This window comes from Rattus rattus, chromosome 15 (genome assembly GCF_011064425.1).
Source record: "Rattus rattus isolate New Zealand chromosome 15, Rrattus_CSIRO_v1, whole genome shotgun sequence".
NCBI lineage: Eukaryota > Metazoa > Chordata > Mammalia > Rodentia > Muridae > Rattus > Rattus rattus.
In genome coordinates, this window is record NC_046168.1 from 65,196,246 (window position 1) to 65,216,333 (window position 20,088).

General features: G+C 44.6%; 1 protein-coding gene across 1 annotated transcript in view; it reads left to right on the forward strand.

Moving 5' to 3' along the window:
* Positions 1-12,730, forward strand: part of Ccbe1 (collagen and calcium binding EGF domains 1) — a 63,764-nt gene extending 51,034 nt beyond the window's left edge. The window contains exons 5-9 of the mRNA XM_032885505.1: positions 6,139-6,259; positions 9,627-9,766; positions 9,861-9,896; positions 10,548-10,583; positions 12,497-12,730. Of these exons, the coding sequence (XP_032741396.1) occupies positions 6,139-6,259; positions 9,627-9,766; positions 9,861-9,896; positions 10,548-10,583; positions 12,497-12,730 (567 nt within the window). The remainder of the gene's footprint in view (positions 1-6,138; positions 6,260-9,626; positions 9,767-9,860; positions 9,897-10,547; positions 10,584-12,496) is intronic.
* The last annotated feature ends 7,358 nt before the right edge of the window (positions 12,731-20,088 follow it).

Consider the following 20,088-nt stretch of genomic DNA (forward strand, 5'->3'; position numbering starts at 1 on the left):
GCTCTCGGAAGATCAAAGGGGCATGTATAATCTGTTTAACTTCGGCAGTCGGTTATTCTAAAGGGCAAAAGGGTAAACATGAGATGCTATCTCTTCCATGACAAGAAAACTGGCAGTCGCCATAATGAGAACCTCAGCGACCAGCTTGTCCATCGGAACAACAGGCTGGGAAGGGAAGTAGCATTTCCAGCCTCTGATGCACAGGCTGGGAAGGTCATGATGGACTTTGGCAGAGGCACACGTGTACCTGTGTGTTATATGTTTACATGGGCATGAGTAAAACACGAAGCTAATCATAAATAGCCTGTCATACCGTAGACAGGCAGAAAGCTTTGTCCATGTGCCAGTATAAACAAAGAGAGAGGAAGAAATGTTTCCCATACAGCTTGCCCCAGGTGACACTTGAATTGATGTTAGCATTTTTAGAGGAAACTAGGAAGGCTTGCAGAAGCGTTAAGCTCGCCTTTCATCGGGCTTAGAGCATCAGGCTCTGGGGAGGCAGTTGATTATGGTCCCAAGACACAAGGCTGCCCTCGCTTTTCTTCTCTGGAAGTAACCTGTGATCTTCCATAAGTCCTCTCCAGCTGGCACGATTTTAAGGGACTCGGTATTGCAAGTCGTTCAGGAAAAACTCATTGCTGTAGCTGGCCTTCTCTTAATCACCTTGAAGCATTCTGTCATCTGTGCAAGCTGGGAAGGATGAAGAAGTTGAATAACTGATGTTGAGATGCACGCGACGCTCAGAGATTTGCTGATGCTTTGTAGGGATAGTGAGTTTGTCTTGGTCCCTCGCTAGCTCTCCCATGCTTGGGTTGAGCGAGAATTGCTCTGCCTTGTGCCTCCCCGTCCCCATGCATGCAGCATGAACACTGGCATCCATGGGGAATTATGGGAAGTGTGTAAGGGGAGAGCATATATGTCCGTGTGTGCATGGAGGGTTGCTTACCCACCTGTGTGCACACATGAAGGCCAGAAATCAATATTAGTTGGCTTCCTCCATCATTCTCCAACATATGTCTTGAGACAGGACCTCTCATTGAACCTGGAACTTACCATTTCGACTACACTGGTAAGCTAATATGTCCCCGAGATCTGTCTGTCTCCTGTTGTAGACATTATTTAAATCCTAGCCCAAGGTTTCTAACCCACTTTTGGTTATTGAGTTTCCAGACACAACACACACACACACACACACACACACACACACACACACACACACACCCACCCTTTATTTTTTTAATAAGCCTTAAGCAACACAAGAGCTGTGCAGATACCTAGCCTTTATACTATTAGAATCAACCTTCTTATCAATAACCCCACGTCATTACTCCCTATGTTTGATCTAAGCTGCTCTTAACTTCAATTGGCCAGTCCACTTTTCCTTTACTCCTAACTGTGGCAGCTTCTCTTCTACCCCAAGACTGCGAAACTTAAACCCCACCTATGTCTCTTCTGCCCAGCTATTGGCAGTTGGCATCTTTATTTACCAATCAGAAATAACTTGGGGGCAGGGTCACTCCATGTGAACGTCTAGTTGCCACAGAGACTCCCTCTTGGGGGCCCAAAGTTAGCATTAGAATACAGGCAGCATTAGGCCAACCCACTACACTCTCAATGTACGGTACAGTGTAGATGTGTGCTTCCTGCATTTACATGGGTACTAAGGATCAAGCTTAGGGCAAGCACTTTGTCCACCAAACCTTCACCCAATTCCTGTTTCTTTTCTTCTTTCCTTTTCTTCCCTTTTCTTCTATTCTTCCCCTCCCTTCTTCTCCTCCTCCTCCTCCTCTTCTTCTTTCTCTTCCTCCTCCTCCTTCTCTTCCTCCACTTCTTCCTCCTCCTCCTTCTCCTCCTTCTCTTCTTCGAGCCAGGTCTCATCAGGAACCCAAGCTGGACTTGAACTATCAGTGTAGTAGAGGATGACCTTGAACTTCTGATCTTACCTCTACCTCCCAAGTGCTGTGGTCATAGATATGGGTCACCATACCCAGCTGATGGCTAGTACTCTTAGAAAAGGTCCCTCCAGGAAGGTATAGCTTCCTGTAGTATGAGGAGCAGTTCTATACACAAATCCCCACATAACTGTGACCAGAGCCTTGTAAGAAACATGCTCATGTTCTCAGGGCTGAAGTGCATGGTCAAGATGTCAGGCTTTAAACCCAGGCCTTCTCCTGAACCCTGGTGTATATCATCATTTGCTGTTAACATTCACTTGCTACTGCTGATACAGTCTGTTCTTTTCATAAACCATGGGGCATTTATTTGCCCATATAAATGTTGTCCAAGAAATAGGTATGGAGGTTTGGGGTGCTGGAGAGCAGCCAACCTCCCAGTATGAGACAGGGTCTCTCACCGAACTTGTATGCACACATGTTGAACTACACCATGAGTATACAGTAGGTAGAATTCTAGCCACAGAAAATGCCCCAGATCAAATACCTGGGCTCTTCAAGGAATCAGTTGGAAAAGAAAATCCCATAAAACAGCAACATACAGAATATAAGGAACCTATAAGACCTGTCAGTTTTAAACTAGCAAGGGTTACGCAAACCACAGTGTTTAGATAAGGACTGCTGGGTGGTGGATTGTTTGCTGCGGGTTGCCCTAGTGCTGCTTGCATTTTGGTGATAATTACACTTCCAAGAAGGGCTGCCTAGGATGAGGAGTGAATCACTACTTCACCAGAACCTTCTCCCCATTTTAACTTGTAAAATAAAGGCAAGAGCCAGTGATTGGAGAAGGAAGGGAAGCTGGAGCTGAAGAGTTTGAGAGAGAGAGAGAGAGAGAGAGAGAGAGAGAGAGAGAGAGAGAGAGAGAGAGAGAAGGGATGAGGGAGGAAGAGGAGGTGGAAGGAAGATGGAGATGAAGCCCATGGCCTGGAGAAACCACAAGTTATAAGGGATCTCCTAGCTGGGGATAGAGTAACACAGTGGTGGATCTACCCAATCTAGGCACACAGCTTGTATTCATATTGAGTTGTGTTTTCATTGCATGGGTTTATTTAGGTTGGAGAATTTACTGCAACAGATTGCTTGTTTACTGCAGGAAATATTGTACAAGTCAAGACAGGGGTTACTTTTGAAGGAAGAAAGGAGACTGGCACAGCACCCTAAGGGGGATCAGGGCGGGTGGGAGTTCTATGTGCTGGCCTGAGTGTTCACTACGTGTGCTAGCTATAGTCGTTTTCTAAGCTGCATACGTCATATTAGTCCTATGAAACTTCCTGTTTGGGGGCTTGCATTGTCCATTCAGACCTCAGTGCCTCTCCTGCTTCATTCTCTCTCTCTCTCTCTCTCTCTCTCTCTCTCTCTCTCTCTCTCTCTCTCTCATTAGAAAAGTGATTAGGTAAGAAAGGGAAAGGATCTTAGGGACAGATAGAATAGGGACAGATAGAATAGGGACAGATAGAACACCTTCCACTCAACTTTCAGTTAGGCACCAAGGAAAACTGAGTCACACAGCCTGTCAGTTTCTCTTTTGAAATTTACTCTCATGGCTAAAGAGACTGCTAGAAATAAGACAGAGGGCCAGGGGAGAAAGACCCCAAAGAGAGGCAGAGCCCCTCAGTAAGCTTGCTCAGCAGCTCTTGACCCATAGTGTGCTCTGCCTCCAGAGGCCACTGTATAGGGAGCAGGGGATCTAGACCCTCTTAAACCAGCAACCCACTTAACCCATAGAGAGCAATTGAGATGGTGTTGCAAGTGTTTGCTGGGCATCCACTGTGCCCTGCAGTAGCCCGAGCAATGAGGAAACCCAAACTGTATGGAATAAAGTCCTGCCTCAAACTTACATCTTACAGAGAAGCCAACAGTGTGACTCCATGGCGATTGAATGGAGCAAAGGGATAGGCAAGCTTGAGAATGCAGAGGTCTGTGAGTGCACGCAGTGAGCAGGCTCGCTGGGATACTCGTTCCCTTCCTACCAAGCACATATTCAGGTTCTGAACTGGCCTCCCCAGCTATAACACACAAGTGTGCACGCGTGCACAAGCTCAAACACACACACACACACACACACACAAATACATTTCATACAGTTTTCAAAGAAAATGTATGTATGTACCATGACATTTTATTTAACCACAAAGAATAATTATAGCATTTCCAGAAAGACAGATGCAACTGTAAATCAATGTTTAATGGAATTAGCTAGACTCAGGCAAAAAAAAATGCATGTTTTATTAGGAAGGTTTCTATTGCTCTGATAAAGACCATGGCCAAAAGAACTTGGGCAAAAGTGGTTTATTTGGTTTATATATAAGTCAAAAGCCCATCATGAAGGGAAACACAGGTAGAGAGACCTTGAGGCAGAAACTGAAATGGTCCACAGGGAAACACTGCTTCCTGCCTTGTTCACCATGGTCTGACTGGCCTGCTTTTTTATACAACTCAGGACCATCTGTCCCAGGGTGGTATTGCCAATAGTGGGCTGGGCCCATCAATTATTAATCAAGAAAATATCCCATGATGTTTGCCTACAGGGAAACTCCTGGGGGCATTTTCTCAACTGATCCCATTTCCAAGTGGCCAGAGCTGGTCACACTGACAAAAACTAGGTCGTACAAACGTCTTCTCCCATTTGCAGATTTTAGATGACTCTCTGATACCTAAAGGTATTCCTGTGCACATGTGTGTGCATGTGTATGTGTGTGCAGCATGAAGGCAGGTGACTAGCGGAAGGAATGAGATGATGATAAGGGAGGAATAAGAGGGTTCTGACTGAATATAGTTCATGTCCATGATGAACTTGGAAGAGGTGGCCTTTGTGAAAAGAGCTAGCACCTGCTAAATATAGTTTCCATGGTGTCTAATTACTGCTCTTAAGAGACTTACAGCTCTGTATCTACCAAGCATGTGCTGAATACTAACAGCGGGCACTCCATATTCAGTATCCAGCTTGCTTGTGCCAACAGCTCTCTGGGGGTGGTTGCTTTAATACAAAGCAAATCAGATCTGAGAGAATGGTGATTGGAAGTCTATCAATTGGCACTCAGGAGAAGTACAGGCTCTACTCATATTGCTATCACACACACACACACACACACACACACACACACACACACACACACACACACACACTACTCACACTCCGCAGGCCCACTCCCTGATATTTCTGGGAGACCACGGCTAGTCGCTACCTTTCCTTCCAACTTGCCATAGGAGTGTGAGATCTACAGGCAGCTCGGACACTGGGGTTGTAGACACTGGCTGGTCTTATAACATCAATTTAATATGAACACTGGAGCTAACCAAGAGGAAGAAGCAACAGGATCAGTGTTAAAACCCAACCATGGTAGATTCCTACCCCTAGCCAGATAACGGAATTTCGAATATGATGATGTGATCACCTAGTGACGCACACCCCATTTTATAGACATGGAGTAGGAAACCAGAAAGGTTAGAAGACTTAACCTGAAGGTACTGCTTTGTCCCATGTGGGCAGAACCTTCCCCCACTGAACAGTGACAGTGGCTGGACACTGGGCCCAGGCATCCTTTTCCTGTACAGCAGACTTCTTAGGCGAATGCTACCCATCTCATTCATAGATGAGATCCAGGCCTTACAGATAGACCTTGGCAAGGCTGAGATTTCAATGTCCCTCTACCCCAAATCCAGAGGGCTCACACCAGCATTTCCATCTCAGTGCCTCAACTAGTGGCGGGTGATAAAATGGACTGGGATTCAGTGGCAAGAGTTGGCGCGTGGTCCCGGAGAGTGGATTTGCTTTTGTTCCTCTGCCATTGACCCCTGTTCCCTATACTCATTTTCAAGTCATAGCTGTCTACCAGACACCAGCATCACGTGTAATGAATATGTGTTTGATTTATAAAGTCGTTACTTGAAAGCTATGAAGTACAAAGCTAGCATGCTTGATCAGTCATGGCAACTGTTCTAGGATGTTCCTGCAACCCTGAAGTTACCTGGTTTCAACTTCTGCCTCCCTAGGCTGCTCATGCAAGAAGCTTGCCCTGGACAGCTCCTTGGCTAGAAAGCATCTCTCTCCCCCTTTGCACTCTAACTAGCTACAGTTAAGGACAAAATCATGAGTAGGCCTTGTAGCCTCTACAGATGACTCTAACACAGACTTCCTCAAGGGGCCACCATGGCTTTCTGACCCAGGTTTGCCTTGTCTTTATAGATTTCTCTGCTCCCCAACAATGCCGCCGAACTGGGCAAGTATGTCAATGGTGACAAGGTGTTGGCCTCGAACACCTATCTTCCAGGACCTCCTGGCCTGCCTGGGGGACAGGGCCCACCTGGTGAGTATGAAGAAGAGCCTGGGAAGCTGGTGGCATTTCTGCCCTCGCACCAGCTTGAATGAAGGCTGACTGAATGAGAGTTCACACTCAGCGAGGCTGGACAGGATTCTCCAGCTTCCATCTATGCTCACAGGTGAAATTGGATATACAGGACAGCATGGCTGTACAAGGAAAGGCCATGGGAAGTTGGGGCCTGTATATTTTCTAGGATCAGATAAGACTCCTGACAATCATTTTAAAAGTTGTGCATGGTACTCTACACCTGGAATTCCCAGTACTGAGAGAGTCAACAGAAGAAAGATCATGAGTTAGAGGCTACCCTGGGCTACATAGTGAGATCCTATTTCAAAACCAATGAAAAGCACTGTGAAGACTGTTAGTTGAGTTCACCCTAGGAAAACGTTAATGTAGAGTCATAGCCTCGTAAAGTCATTCAGCTCTTCCAAGCCACAGCCAGCCCCATCACCACTTTCCTCAGCTCTTTCTCTATATTCTCTTATTGCTTACTGCATTTTCAATTCTACTCTTACTCCTGTTATATTGTAGGTGGGATCTGTTGAGGTATAGATCATATAATGATCTAGGCCCTTCCACGATTGAGTTTGACTTTTGACAAGGATAGACAGACTTCCCTGGGACTTACACTCCACATCAGCCTCATAATCCAAAGAGTTTCCACCATGCAGAAAGTTCCCATGAGACATGTGCCTCTGGGGTTCTCCCCACACCAGCTGTAGGTATCCACCAAAGGCTTTCCTTTACCAAGGCTTTCCCATTCTGGGGCTGAAGACCAGAGGACCAGACCAGAGGACTCTCAACTCTGCTTTAATTATAGGGTGAACTAGAAATGGCTTCTCTTTTGCTTTTCAAGAGTCTGAAATTCTTTCATGTTCTTACTGTGAGTAGTTCTGTTAGTAGGAGCTACTCAACTCAAAGGAGATAACATGGCACAGATTGCACTTTGAGCAAAGGAAACCACTGGGGGGTTTTCTCCTCCTTTCAAGTTTGGCTCCTTACAGACCATTGGAAGTGGTAAAGAACTAGACACATGATACACTCTAGCATCTGGCTCCTGTCTGAACCACCTCAGAATCTGATTCTACTGACTGCTATATCGCTTGGTAGCTGCTTGCTTCTCTTTCTCTTGCTTATTAATGTGTGTCAAATTTTATATTGAATGATGCATGTCATTGGTAGATAAACACTAGAGCCTGGGAAACTTGGTAAACACTCTTTGAGACAGTCCTCCCCCTGCCCCTTTGTCAGATCTATAACAGGAAGTTGAGTAGCTAAGTTAGTCTGGGGCTTTGTTGTCACTCAATTTACCTTCAGTGCTTTGCAGTCTTCAACTGTTCGAATCCCTCCAATGGTAGGAAGACGTTCCTTTGTGTTAAGTCAGTATCCATTGGTTTTCTCTATATTCCACTTGTCTTTCTACAGTTCATACACAATCCTCTATATCCATGTACATTCCTCAATAATAAATCCCTTTTGCTTTATATTTCAAATGAGAGTGGTGGACGGAGAGGCAGTTTCACTTTTCTTTATCCTGTCCCTCCAGGCCTTGAATAAATAGGGCCTCTTCCGTAGTAAATTATGGACAGAACATCTTCCTACTCTTCCCTCATGAGAAGTGCTTACCGGAGGAAGCATAGGCTTCCCCATCTTGGAGTATTGAGGATTGTATGATAATAGTTAAAAATAGGGAAGTTCTATAGTTCTATAGTTCTATGCAATAGAGCTGCAAAGAATGGGTAAGGAGTGAACAAGATCAGTAGGAGGAAGAGGCAGGAGACACCAGCTATGGGGCAAGAGTTGAGGCAAATATACCAAAGGTGGACGCCTAGCAGCCTTTTGATGCTTACTGTGTATGAAGTACTGGGCCAAATAGTATGTGCATGTATTTAAATTTTTATCTAATACAACTACTGCATGTTGGAGTTTTATTCAGATTTGGAGATAAAAGACTATGGTCCAAAAGAGCTCAAGCAAATTGCCAGGGATTCAAGTGTAGGCCTCCCTGGTGGTAAAACTTCTACTACTGGTGTGAGAGTGTGTATGTGTGTGCACAGACTTGTTCTCTGTGTGGTCATGACTGCTCAGAGTATGTACATGAAGGACAAAAGTCAACATCTTGGTGTGTTATATAGGACTTGGTGTCAAGATAGGAGTGGGTCCTATAGTGACCTACTCACCCTCTGGGACTCAGTTTATAGAATGCACCACCACACCAAACTTTTACATGGGTACTATGCATCAGAACGTGGGCCTTCACTTTTTTTTTTTTTTTTTTTTTTTTTTTTATTAACTTGAGTATTTTTATGTACATTTGGCAAACATCCCCTTCCTCCCCCCTTCCTATGGGTGTTCCTCCCCCACCTCCCCCATTGCCGCCCTCCCCGACAGTCTAGTTCACTGGGGGGTTCAGTCTTAGCAGGACCCAGGGCTTCTCCTTCCACTGGTGCTCTTACTAGGATATTCATTGCTACCTATGAGGTCAGAGTCCAGGGTCAGTCCATGTATAGTCTTTAGGTAGTGGCTTAGTCCCTGGAAGCTCTGGTTGCTTGGCATTGTTGTACATATGGAGTCTCAAGCCCTTCAAGCTCTTCCAGTTCATTCTCTGATTCCTTCAACGGGGGTCCTGCTCTCAGTTCAGTGGTTTGCTGCTGGCATTCGCCTCTGTATTTGCTGTATTCTGGCTGTGTCTCTCAGGTTCGATCTACATCCGCTCCTGTCGGTCTGCACTTTTTGCTTCATCCATCTTGTCTAATTGGGTGGCTCTATGTGTATGGGCCACATGTGGGGCAGGCTCTGAATGGGTGTTTCTTCAGTCTCTGTTTTAATCTTTGCCTCTCTATTCCCTGCCAAGGGTATTCTTGTTCCCCTTTTAAAGAAGGAGTTAAGCATTCACATTTTGATCATCCGTCTTGAGTTTCATTTGTTCTAGGCCTTCACTCTTATACAGAAAGTGCTTTATCCACTGAGCCATCTCCCCAACCCCAAAACCTTGTACTCTTAAGCACTCTCTAGACAACATTACATTCTCCTGTGATCCAGGAGTAGAGAGACACAGAGCAGGACATGCTTGAGGGGGTAAAGCATGTAGATCACTAACCGAGTAGGCTGGTGGTGGAACTAGGGATCTACTGTAGGAAGAGTCTCAGGTTTCCCCCTTGAGCAGATGGATGACTGAGGCTCCAATAAAGAGAGAAAGGTGATGTCACTTTTAATCATGTTGAGTTTAAATCCCCATGGGTTCATTAATATAAATGCCACAAGGCAAAGAGCAGAGTTAAGAGAGAAATCTACAGTGACTCCTAAATTCTGTGGTATGGGGTGAATGCTAATAGGATGTTTTTTATTACAGGCTCACCAGGACCCAAGGGGAGCCCTGGATTCCCCGGTATGCCAGGCCCTCCTGGACAACCAGGCCCACGGGGCTCAATGGGACCTATGGGACCATCCCCTGACCTGTCTCATATTAAGCAAGGCCGGAGGGGCCCTGTGGTCAGTGTCTTCTCTGAGATCCATGAATATTGGGGGGGGAGAGTGTTGTTTGTCCCTTTTTTTCCCAGTTAAATCAAATGCTTGTGTCTTCTAGGGTCCACCAGGAGCACCAGGAAGACATGGCTTGAAGGTGAGTCTTAAACTGTTCTTAACAGCTGCAGGTCTGTTTCTACCCACTGTGGTGTCCCATGAAGCTCAGCAAACCATATTTCCCTTCCCTATGTTGCATGTAGCAAAGTTGAAGCACAGATCCACAGCTTGACAGTGGCAAACCTGGTCAACCCCATAATCTATAATGCTTGATAATCCTTACCCTTTGGAGCACATGTAACACTGTCGGGAGGGGAGGCGGATTTTGAGCTGGGTGTTGTGGCTTAAGCCTCTGGGTAGTGGTGATCACACTGGTGTTTCCCACTAGTCTATGCTTTTTTAGAATGGCCTCAGTTGTTTAAGTGGAGAAGAACACACAACTCCACTCAACCCAAGTGGTGGCTTCCCTGTTTTGAAAAGCTTGGCGTTTCCCACATTGCCTAGAAAAACAAGAGTCCTAATCAGATCTGATTTAAAAATATATAGCCTTTTGAGAACCCAGCAGCTGAGACACTTGACCCAATCTTGCTGGTTCCAATAAAAGGTCCCCTGAGTTCAACTTCAACTCCAAATTTATTTCCTATACAAAATGCTTATTTCCTGAAGGAGTATGGTTGTGGGTGTCTAACAGAGACTGTCATGCTTCTATCTGCATCCTCCAGAATGCTAACCCTTCCCCCTTTGGTTTTAGGGGGAGAGAGGAGCACCTGGGCCCCCAGGGTCTCCGGTAAGTTGAATTGTCTGTCCTGCTTAGCCAGTGGGTGTGGCTCTCAGGGGCGTGGCACTTGTAAAATGGTAGAGTGGGACTGGTGAGATGGCTCAGTGGGTAAAGCACTTGTCACCAAGGCTGATGACCTGAATTCAGTTCCAAATGGTGAAAGAAAAGAACTGACTCCCACAAATTGTCCTCTGACCTCTATAGGGGTGCCATCCTGTCCCCTAACCAAAAATAATAATAATAATAATAATAATAATAATAATAATAATAATCTCTCAAGCAGTCACGTCTATGGTTAGGAGGAAACTTGTAGATGCATTAATCAGCTGGTTTGGATTTTTAAAATTTGTTTTCTGCTATTACTTTTGCTCTTCTCTTGGATACTCTTTACATGAAATCTCTCCTCTGAAGTCCACTATGTGAGGAACCCGTTTCCAAAGGCATCATAAGATGTTTGAAAGAAGGCCTGAGGAGGAGGCTTAGTTGGGATAGTGCAAGGGGACCTGGGTTCAGTCCCCAGAATCCATGTGAAAAAGTTAATGTTGACGGAGTGCCCTTGTAATCCCAGCAGAGATAGGGGGACCCCTGGGGGATAGAATTGGCATTTCTGGGATATTAACAATAGAGCCTTTCTTTTAAAAGGAAAAAAAATTGTGGGCAATGCCTGAAGAATGTCAACCAAGGTTGGCTTATGGCCCCCATACACACCTGCACACAGCCACACAGACACACAGATACACGGACACACACACACACAAACTAGAATATATTGTTAGATGACCACTGGCTCCAATAAAAGATAAAAAAGGACTCTCTGGGATTAAGGAGAAATTTGATATATATATATAGATATAGATATAGATATAGATATAGATATAGATATATACACACACACACAATATCTAAGAGATTAAAATGAGCAGAAATATGAGAAAATGCAAATAAGTATGCTACTTCTAGAAAAGAGGGTATGTGTTCTGAGGAAGGACCCAGAGGCCTGTGTTGCCACCTCACCTCTTATCCTATTAGCTTTCTAACTTTAGGCTTTTACCTAGAGTCTGTTGGCATTTGTTCCTTATCTACACAGTGGGCTATGATTCTCCATAACACCCGTATGTGCATGGTGAGAGTCAGATGACATCAGAATGCTACACCTCAGTGGGTGATGGCATCTCTTGCAGCTTCTCAGGTACAAGCTGCCGAACGGCATCCTTCTTGGATGTTGGTAACGATCTTACCTTTAAAATGTTCATGGACTCGCATGCTTAAATGCTTTGAGATTTTTCTGCGGAACATGCTGTTCAGCACTGCATGAAAATTAAAGCTTACTGAATATTATGTATGATGAAGAATGTCCAATAATAGAATTCGGAAGGTATGATGTGGATCTTCCTAGACCATGAGGGACAACACACTCTCAGTTTCATTTTGTTGTTCATCTTACAAACATATTAACAATTTCATTTTTTTTAAAGAAGAACAGAAAACAGAACTATTCTTTCTAATCCCTTTGCATCTCATTTAAATGCCTACCTATGAGCCCATTGGAAACCTGTGGGGTTGAGTCTGCATTTTACCAATGGGAAAAGCTTAAACACATAGAAATCAGGTAATTTGCCATGGTCACACAGCATGGAAGAGGTTGGCTCAAATCCAGCAGGACCTCACCCGCTGGACCATTGCTCTGACTTCCAGGTTTCTTCAGAAACTCCCCCTGAGAAAGGAGAGGTGACTGTGCCACCAGTGTCACGGGTGAGGAAAGGGTCCCAGGCTGCTCATACAGTCCTTAAATCTATTTAAGTTACAGAGTTGCTTAGAAGGTAGTCACTCACAAGCAACAGGACTCATGGGTAGCAGAACTACACAGGATGCCGCTGTTGTCATGAGTGACTTCACAGCTTTGATTCCTCTCCTGTGCACAGGGACCCCCAGGTTCTTTTGACTTCCTGCTGCTGGTACTGGCCGACATTCGAAATGACATCGCAGAGCTACAGGAGAAAGTGTTCGGACATCGGATTCACTCTTCTGCAGAGGACTTCCCCCTACCTCAGGAATTCTCCAGCTACCCAGAGACCCTGGACTTTGGGTCTGGAGATGACTATTCCAGAAGAACTGAAGCAAGGGACTCTGAGGCCCCGAGAAACTTTTATCCATAGCACATCCCATCTCTTCAAACCACCAGAAGAGAAGCATGCCTTCGTCCTTCCCCTTACTCGGTTTCCAAACCCTGCCTTCCAAGTTTCCTTCGCATCACAATAGCAGCAGGAGGATGTGATGGGTTGACAGTGCTGTTCTTGAAGAGCCAATGGGTGGTTACATCAAGGCTTTCTTTGGCAATCCTAGTTTTTTCAAGAACCTTTGGAATTCTGAGTTAATCGCTCCCACCGAATCTTAAACGTTGGCAGAGTGCAAGAGAGGGAGAAATGGCAACATGGGTTCTTAGAAGTGTAAGGTTCCTTCTAAAAAGAAAATGATGTTCAAGTACTTGACTGTTCATTCTCTACTGTCCAGAGTAAGGCTTTTCAGTTGTGGAGGGGAGGGGTGTGGAAGGAGCAACCACGTAAAATGACATTGGTAGAAAAATTACTTTTCTTATCAATGTCACAGATTTCAAATTCTGCATCCTATTTTTCAGCTTGATGTTTGTTTGTTTGTTTGTTTTTAAATTTGGTTACAAAAAACAAGAAATTGGAAAGAATATGTTTGGAGAGATAGAGAATTAGCCTTATGTTTCCTGTCACGTAGGTTGCCACATTTTAAAATTCAGATACGACAGTCGTTGATTCGTGCAAATCCTACATGGAGAAGGGAGTTCTTTTATCGAGCTGGATCATGTGTTCTAGGGGGCCTTGAGGTGATGAAACACCCTGTGTATTCTAGAACAGAGAGCTCCAGGAGGCCAGGATGGCTGAGGACTATTTGGTCAAAAGAATTGTCCTGCTCCATACATGTTGAAGGTTTGGGAAACAAGATGGCTGACTCTTAAGAAGATGTACACGATGCCCTGGCACTGATGGGGTGGCCAGATGTGCCGGCAGGCACTCATCCAGGCTGAATCAAGGCCAGAGGGAAGTTGCTGGCAGGGGGGACATCGAGAGGTGCTTCCGTAACTCTAGATCTCCAGAGGCAGATGAATCTGCTCTTAAATCTGAAGTCCTTATCCAGGGCCAGCCAGGGCCAGCCAGGCTCACCAGCAGTTGGAATAGCACACAGCTGAGAGGTCTCTGGGATAGAGAAGGAGGAGGAGAGTTTGCTAACTTGGAATAATTTCCCACTATTTCCCTCTGCCTTGGTTTAAATCCCTGTTGTTCTAGGTCTCCTTGACTTTCTGTCACATTTCCCAATGTCTCCCTGAGTCGTTTCTGGGAGTATTTCTAGATCCCCAGGGAATCACATTCCCAGAAAGGAACAAGAGGCCAGCAGGTTTCTTCTTGCTGTCTCTGGGTTTTTGTTTCAGGGATCGACTATCACTTTCTCCTTGAGTGTGCAGTATGCTCCTTGACCTTGCTCACATAGTCGCCCACACCAGGGTCTCTGTTTGCTCTCCTGCAGCATCCCCTTATATTTCTAAGAAGTTTTGCGCTTGCATTTATCTTTTCCCTATACCACCTAAGCCTCCATCTTCTTCCCACCCCTACTGGGACAGCTTGTCGGAAGAAAACTGCTATTGGTGTGCATGACACTGTACCATCCACTCTTCTTTCTGAACAATGAGAAGGGGCTCTGTCTACAGAGCCAGCGGGAGCCTAGTGGCCTTTCACTTCCCCTTCCCCAGCTCCCTACCCTCTCATCCTTCTCTCCTGGCTCTCTTCCCTTTCCTCTCTTTTCTCTCTTCCTCTCCTCTTCCTTTGCCCCTTCTCTCCTTCCTTTCCTTTATCCCTATCCTAGCTTCCCTGCCTTTCTCTCTCTCTACATCTCCCTTCAATTCTCTTGCTTGTCTCCTTCCTTCCTCTCTCCCTCACTCTACCGCTCTCCCTCCTCTTTCCTTCCTTAGTTCCCTCCCTCCACTTCCCCCTTCCTTCCTACCTACTTACGTGCTTCCCTTTTTCCTTCCTTAGTTCCCTCCCTCCAATCCCTCCCCTCTTCCCTGCCTGCCTGCCTATCTTCCTATCCTGTTAGAAAGGCAGGATTCCCACACACTCCCACCAAAGTCACCAATGGCTGTCCACGAAGAGTTCACGGCGAAGGCAAGCACGCACTTGCATTACTCGCTCGCTCTCTCCCTCCTTCCCTGTCAGTCTCTCCAGAACCTGAGCATCACCACAGATGGCCTTGCCAGCCATGGCTTCCTGAAGAGATAGATGCAACCACAGTCAAGCGCCACCTGGAATCTATTCAGTGCTTGCCTGCTTATAGAGCCCGTCACTTAAAGGGTGTGGGTGGATGAATTCTCAAAACTATGCACAGGCTCTGTGAGCAATGATTATGTCCATCTTGGTTTTTTATGAGGAATTTTATAACTACTTTTTATGTCTACTTTTTTTTTAGACAGTGAAATGTATGTAGAACTATAATCTTTATTGCCAAATGCTGGTAAAATGCAAGTACGCTCCATGCTTGGCTGGAGGCCAGGGTTATGTGCTAAAGGAGGGAAGTGAAAGTCACAATATCTGGGATTCATGAGTCTGTCTAGGTAATTATATCCAGGAAAACATAATAGCCTGTATCTTGTAACCTCAGTGTTCATATGCCATGTCAATTTAGATAATTGTTACTCCTCAGATTTTCAAAACGTGGACTACTAACTAACTATAAGACCAGGGCGTGTCCTCCGCTTGTCCAAACAATGGATTTTTAGTGATAAGGTATTATTGCTTACATATCTTTTAGTCGTGGATAAAAAAATCAAAGCTTTTCTGTCTAAACAAACTTCTGCTCAAAATGCCATGGAAAGGCCTTCAGATTTACTGAGTCACTTCTATCTCACGGGGAAAATGTTCTCGTTTTTTATACACCCTTCAACCCTTTGGTAAAAACATTCAACTTTTCTAATATCTCCCCAAGTTAAGACTTGGTAATGGATTGCCTCTGTGTTTGTAAAGCCATGAGAATTAAAAATTCACTGAAAATAATATAGAGAAGACTTGCATTTTAGTTCAGGAAAACCAAATTTTCTAGCTGCAGAGGGAAAAATAATCAGCTTTCCTGTGCCAGATGATAAGGGTTAGGAGCCAGGTGTGGTGGTGGACGCCTGTAATCCCAGCACCTGAGAAGCAGAGGTAGGCAGATCGGGGGTTCAAGGTCAACCTCAGCTACAAGTGTGAGGCCAGCCTGGGCTAACTGCGAGCCTATCTCAAAATAATGATGATGACGACGACGACGACGACGACAATGATGATGATGATGATGATATGATAATAAATAATAATAATTAGTAGAGGACTGGAGAGATGGCTCAGAGGTTAAGGATGCTTGCTGCTCTTCCAGAAGCGAAGTTCAGTTTCCAGCTCCTGCATCATACAGCTCAAAGACTCCCCTAACCCCATGTCCAGTTGATCTGACGCCCTCTTCTGACTTCCATAGCACCTGCACTCATGTGCGCACACACAGAGACACACATACACATAATTACAAATAAAGTCTTTTTTTAAAGGAGTTGGGTACAAAGAAGATGCTGCCTTTTCTTGCTCTCTATGTTATTTTCCTATACTTGCTACAGAATTAACTAGAGTCATATTGCTGTGTAGAGTCAGTCCAGTGTCCAGCAGGAAGATAATAAGTGCCCAATGACCTTGGAAGGAAGAAGTATTGGCCCCATCAATGGCTGGGTGCAGAGCACCCTGGTAGAGCCAGGTAAGTCATGTTCCCTTTCCAAGGTTCCAAACATCGTTGGCCTTGGAAGTTTCACTGTCAGGCATGTTGCCACAGAGCTTCTTCATGACCAAGCGTCAAACTTTACCTTGAGGTCTCAGGAAACAACCCTCTATCTTGTTCCTCCTCATCATTTTCCTCCTCTTCTCTTATCCATCCAGGCTGCCTCACAGAAGCAGCCTCAGCAGCCTCCTTCTGCAAGCCTATCTTCCAGACAACTGTTCTAAAAGGGAAAACTGTAGACTGGAATCTGAGCCAAACAATTAGTCAAATAGAGACTTCTATTCAGGGAAACGCATGGGTCGTTTCCTGACACAGTCATCATGCATGGTTCACGACATGTCAAAAATAATTTTCTATTTGGATTTTTCTAAAAGGGCCGTAATTGTTGAAACTGAAATGGTGCGCTTTATATGCTCTTTGTACAAATGTCACCATCAGAGAGAAACCATGGAGAAGGACTTATGGGCTATACATCCCTCAGGGAGCTCAGCATGTTTTGTCCGATTCCCAGAGCTTGTTCCCTGAGTGGTTCTTGAGTCTGTTTTTGTTTCTCAGTAACTGGTCATATACTTCAGTATCTCTGTCCATTATTTATATCAGGTCTTATAAGAGTCAAACTGATAATTCCAACAGTCATGGATGTAATACTATGAAGTGTGTAATAGTATGACTGTATAATGCTTAATAACAAAGTTATTTTTCTTATGTGGTTCTCCTGTGTTTTGTCCTGGCACTACTGTAAAAGGAGTCATCCTCTGGCCAACTGAATATGGCGCATCCGTTACTTTTCTCACTGTATGGTGGAATATATGACATAGGAAACTTAAGGAAGTTTGAAGGATACTTCCTCATGGTGGGAAATCATGGTGGGAAATCATGGCGGCAGGCACCACGGTGGCTGATGACATTGCATCTGTAGTCAGGAAGCAGGCATTCCTGCTTCTTTGTTGATTGATGGCCTCTTTGAGAACTAAGTACCTATCTATCTTCCTCCTTCCTAGATTAAGGGGCCCTGGGATGGCCAAGGAGATGGCTTAGTTGGTAAAATGTTTGCCATGCAAGCATAAGAACTCAAGTTCAGATCCCTAGAACCCATATGAAAAGCCAGGTGCTGCATCTGTAATCCCAGCATGCATCTGTAATCCCAGCATGCATCCGTAATCCCAGCATGCATCTGTAATCCCAGCATGCATCTGTAATCCCAACCCAGGAAGGTGGAGACAAGAAAATCCTTGGGGCTTGCTTCTGGTTCAGTGAGAGACCTTATCTCAAAAAATAATGTAAAAATGATTGAGGAAGATGCCCTCTATTGACTTTGACCTCCATTTGCCAAATTCACACATACATACAAGCACATGTGAGTATATACACTGATATTTACACACAGACACACAAACTTTGCTTTCCTCTCTTGGTGGCATATGCCACAACTCTAAGTATACAGAAAAAGTTGAATAAATTAGATTTAACTAACATTCGTTCTTTACAAAACTCTAGGGTAGGTGCCTTTATTAAGTCACACATCCTGAGAATTAATTTGTCTACTGACACAAAGCTAAAAACATTTCTAAAGCAAAAGAGGTGAATTTCAGAACATTCAATAACTCACTCTGGTGACCCTGTACATGTATCACAGACATGCACTGTCATGGTTTGAAAATGCTTAGCCAAGGAGTGGCCCTATTTGGAGGTTTGGTCTTGTTGGAATAGGTATGGCTTTGTTGGAGTAGGTGTGTCACTGTGGGCATGGGCTTTAAGACCCTAGCTGCCTTGAAGCCAGACTTCTCCTATCTGCCTTCAGATGAAGATGTAGAACTCTCAGCTCCTACTGCACCATGCCTGCCTGGATGCTGCCATGCTTCTGCCTTGAAGATAATGGACTGAAGCTCTCAACCTGTAAGCCAGCCCCAGTTAAATGTTGTCCTTATAAGAGTTGCTTTGGTCATGGTGTCTGTTCACAGCAGTAAAACCCTAAGACCTACACACATTCTTTCCCCACTTGGGAATCACATAAAAGTCTGCCATGGTGCAAAAGATAACACAAGGAAAATGTGTCAACAAGGCAACATGGGGCTATTTACTTCCCAATGCTCTAATCTACACTGGGTTGACAACCTTTCTGACCTTCTGCTATAAGGCATCTGAGAAATGCATATGTAGGGTTGTTAAGATTGTCTTCAATGGCAAAGAAAAAATAGCAAAATTTACAGTTATTCCCCAAAGGTAACTTTAAGTCAAGACTTCAAAGGGGGAAGTCTCAAAGGGGGAAACAGAATAGATTTAAGAAATAGTCTATTACAAGGAAACATGCAATTTTGGGGGATAGTTTTTATGTCAATTCCCTGTTAATAGCCATTACCAATGCATTTCAGATTCAGCTACATGCAAACAATGGGGGCCATGAAGCATGCAACTGATTCTCCCTCCTCACAGGGCTCTTACTCAGCAGATAGTGGTCTGGTGACTTAATGTGATGACAGAACAAAATGCAGGCAGCCTTGAGCAGTGACCAGCCAGAGCATAACTTCGGTGGTTTGCAAATGCTTCCAAGCATGACCCACTAAGAAAGCATGGTTTATACAAGCTGCCAACGCATACATACGCATATAATTGAAGCAAACATTTCACAATGTAAACTCTCACTGTATAGACTATATTCTCATGTCTTCTCTACACAATTGTTTTTAATTTGGGTCACACCCATGATCTGTCTTTGTGACTTACTGATGGGTGGCAGCCCATAACTTGAAGACCACTTGACTAAGTCATTCCCCCCCCAACTTAGCTGTGCACATAATTATCTGCAGATCTTTATGAAAATGAACAATAACTCAAAGGATTTGAGGTTTGCATTTTTGCAAGCTCCCAAGTGATGTGATGGGTTCATGAAATGACCGGTATGTAGAAAAAAGACTCATGTCTCTCACGGGAATGTATGCTCTGAACATTACACACACACAGGGCAAAATGATTAATTTGCAACTCTGATAGGACTTAGGAGTTCACATATGGCTATTATATCCTGATCACTCATTCCCTTTGCCACTTTGTCTGTACTGAATGTGTGCAGACTTTTTTCTTGCCCTTACCTAAGCGGTACAGCATTAACAGCACAGTGCTGCTTATGCAAGTAATGTAAAGATACAAAGGGGTTATATGCAAATACACCACTCTTAAGAGTTATTGATGGGGCTGGAGAGATGGCTCAGCGGTTAAGAGCACTGACTGTTCTTCTAGAGGTCCTGAGTTCAAATCCCAGCAACCACATGATGGCTCACAACCATCTGTAATGGGATCTGATGCCCTCTTCTGGTGTGTCTGAAGACCGTAACAGTGTACTTATAAATAATAAATAAGTAAATAAAATTTAAAAAAAGAGTTGTTGATGTATGCACAAGCATGTGTGTCTGTGTACCTATATGCCATGTATGTGTAGTGTCCTCAGAGGCCAGGAGAAGGTGTCAGATCCACCTGGCATAGGTTCTGGGAACTGAATTCGGGTTCTCTAGAAGAGCAGCAAGCACTCTAATTATTGAGACACCTCTCCAACCCCAAATACACCACTTTTTAATAAAGCACTTGAAAATCCTCAGAATTTGATAGCTCTGCAGAAGTGGAGATTGTTGGGGCCAATCCTCCTGGCGCTGCACACCCTTAATCCCAGCACTCAGAAGGCAGAGGTAGGAAGATCTCTGGATTC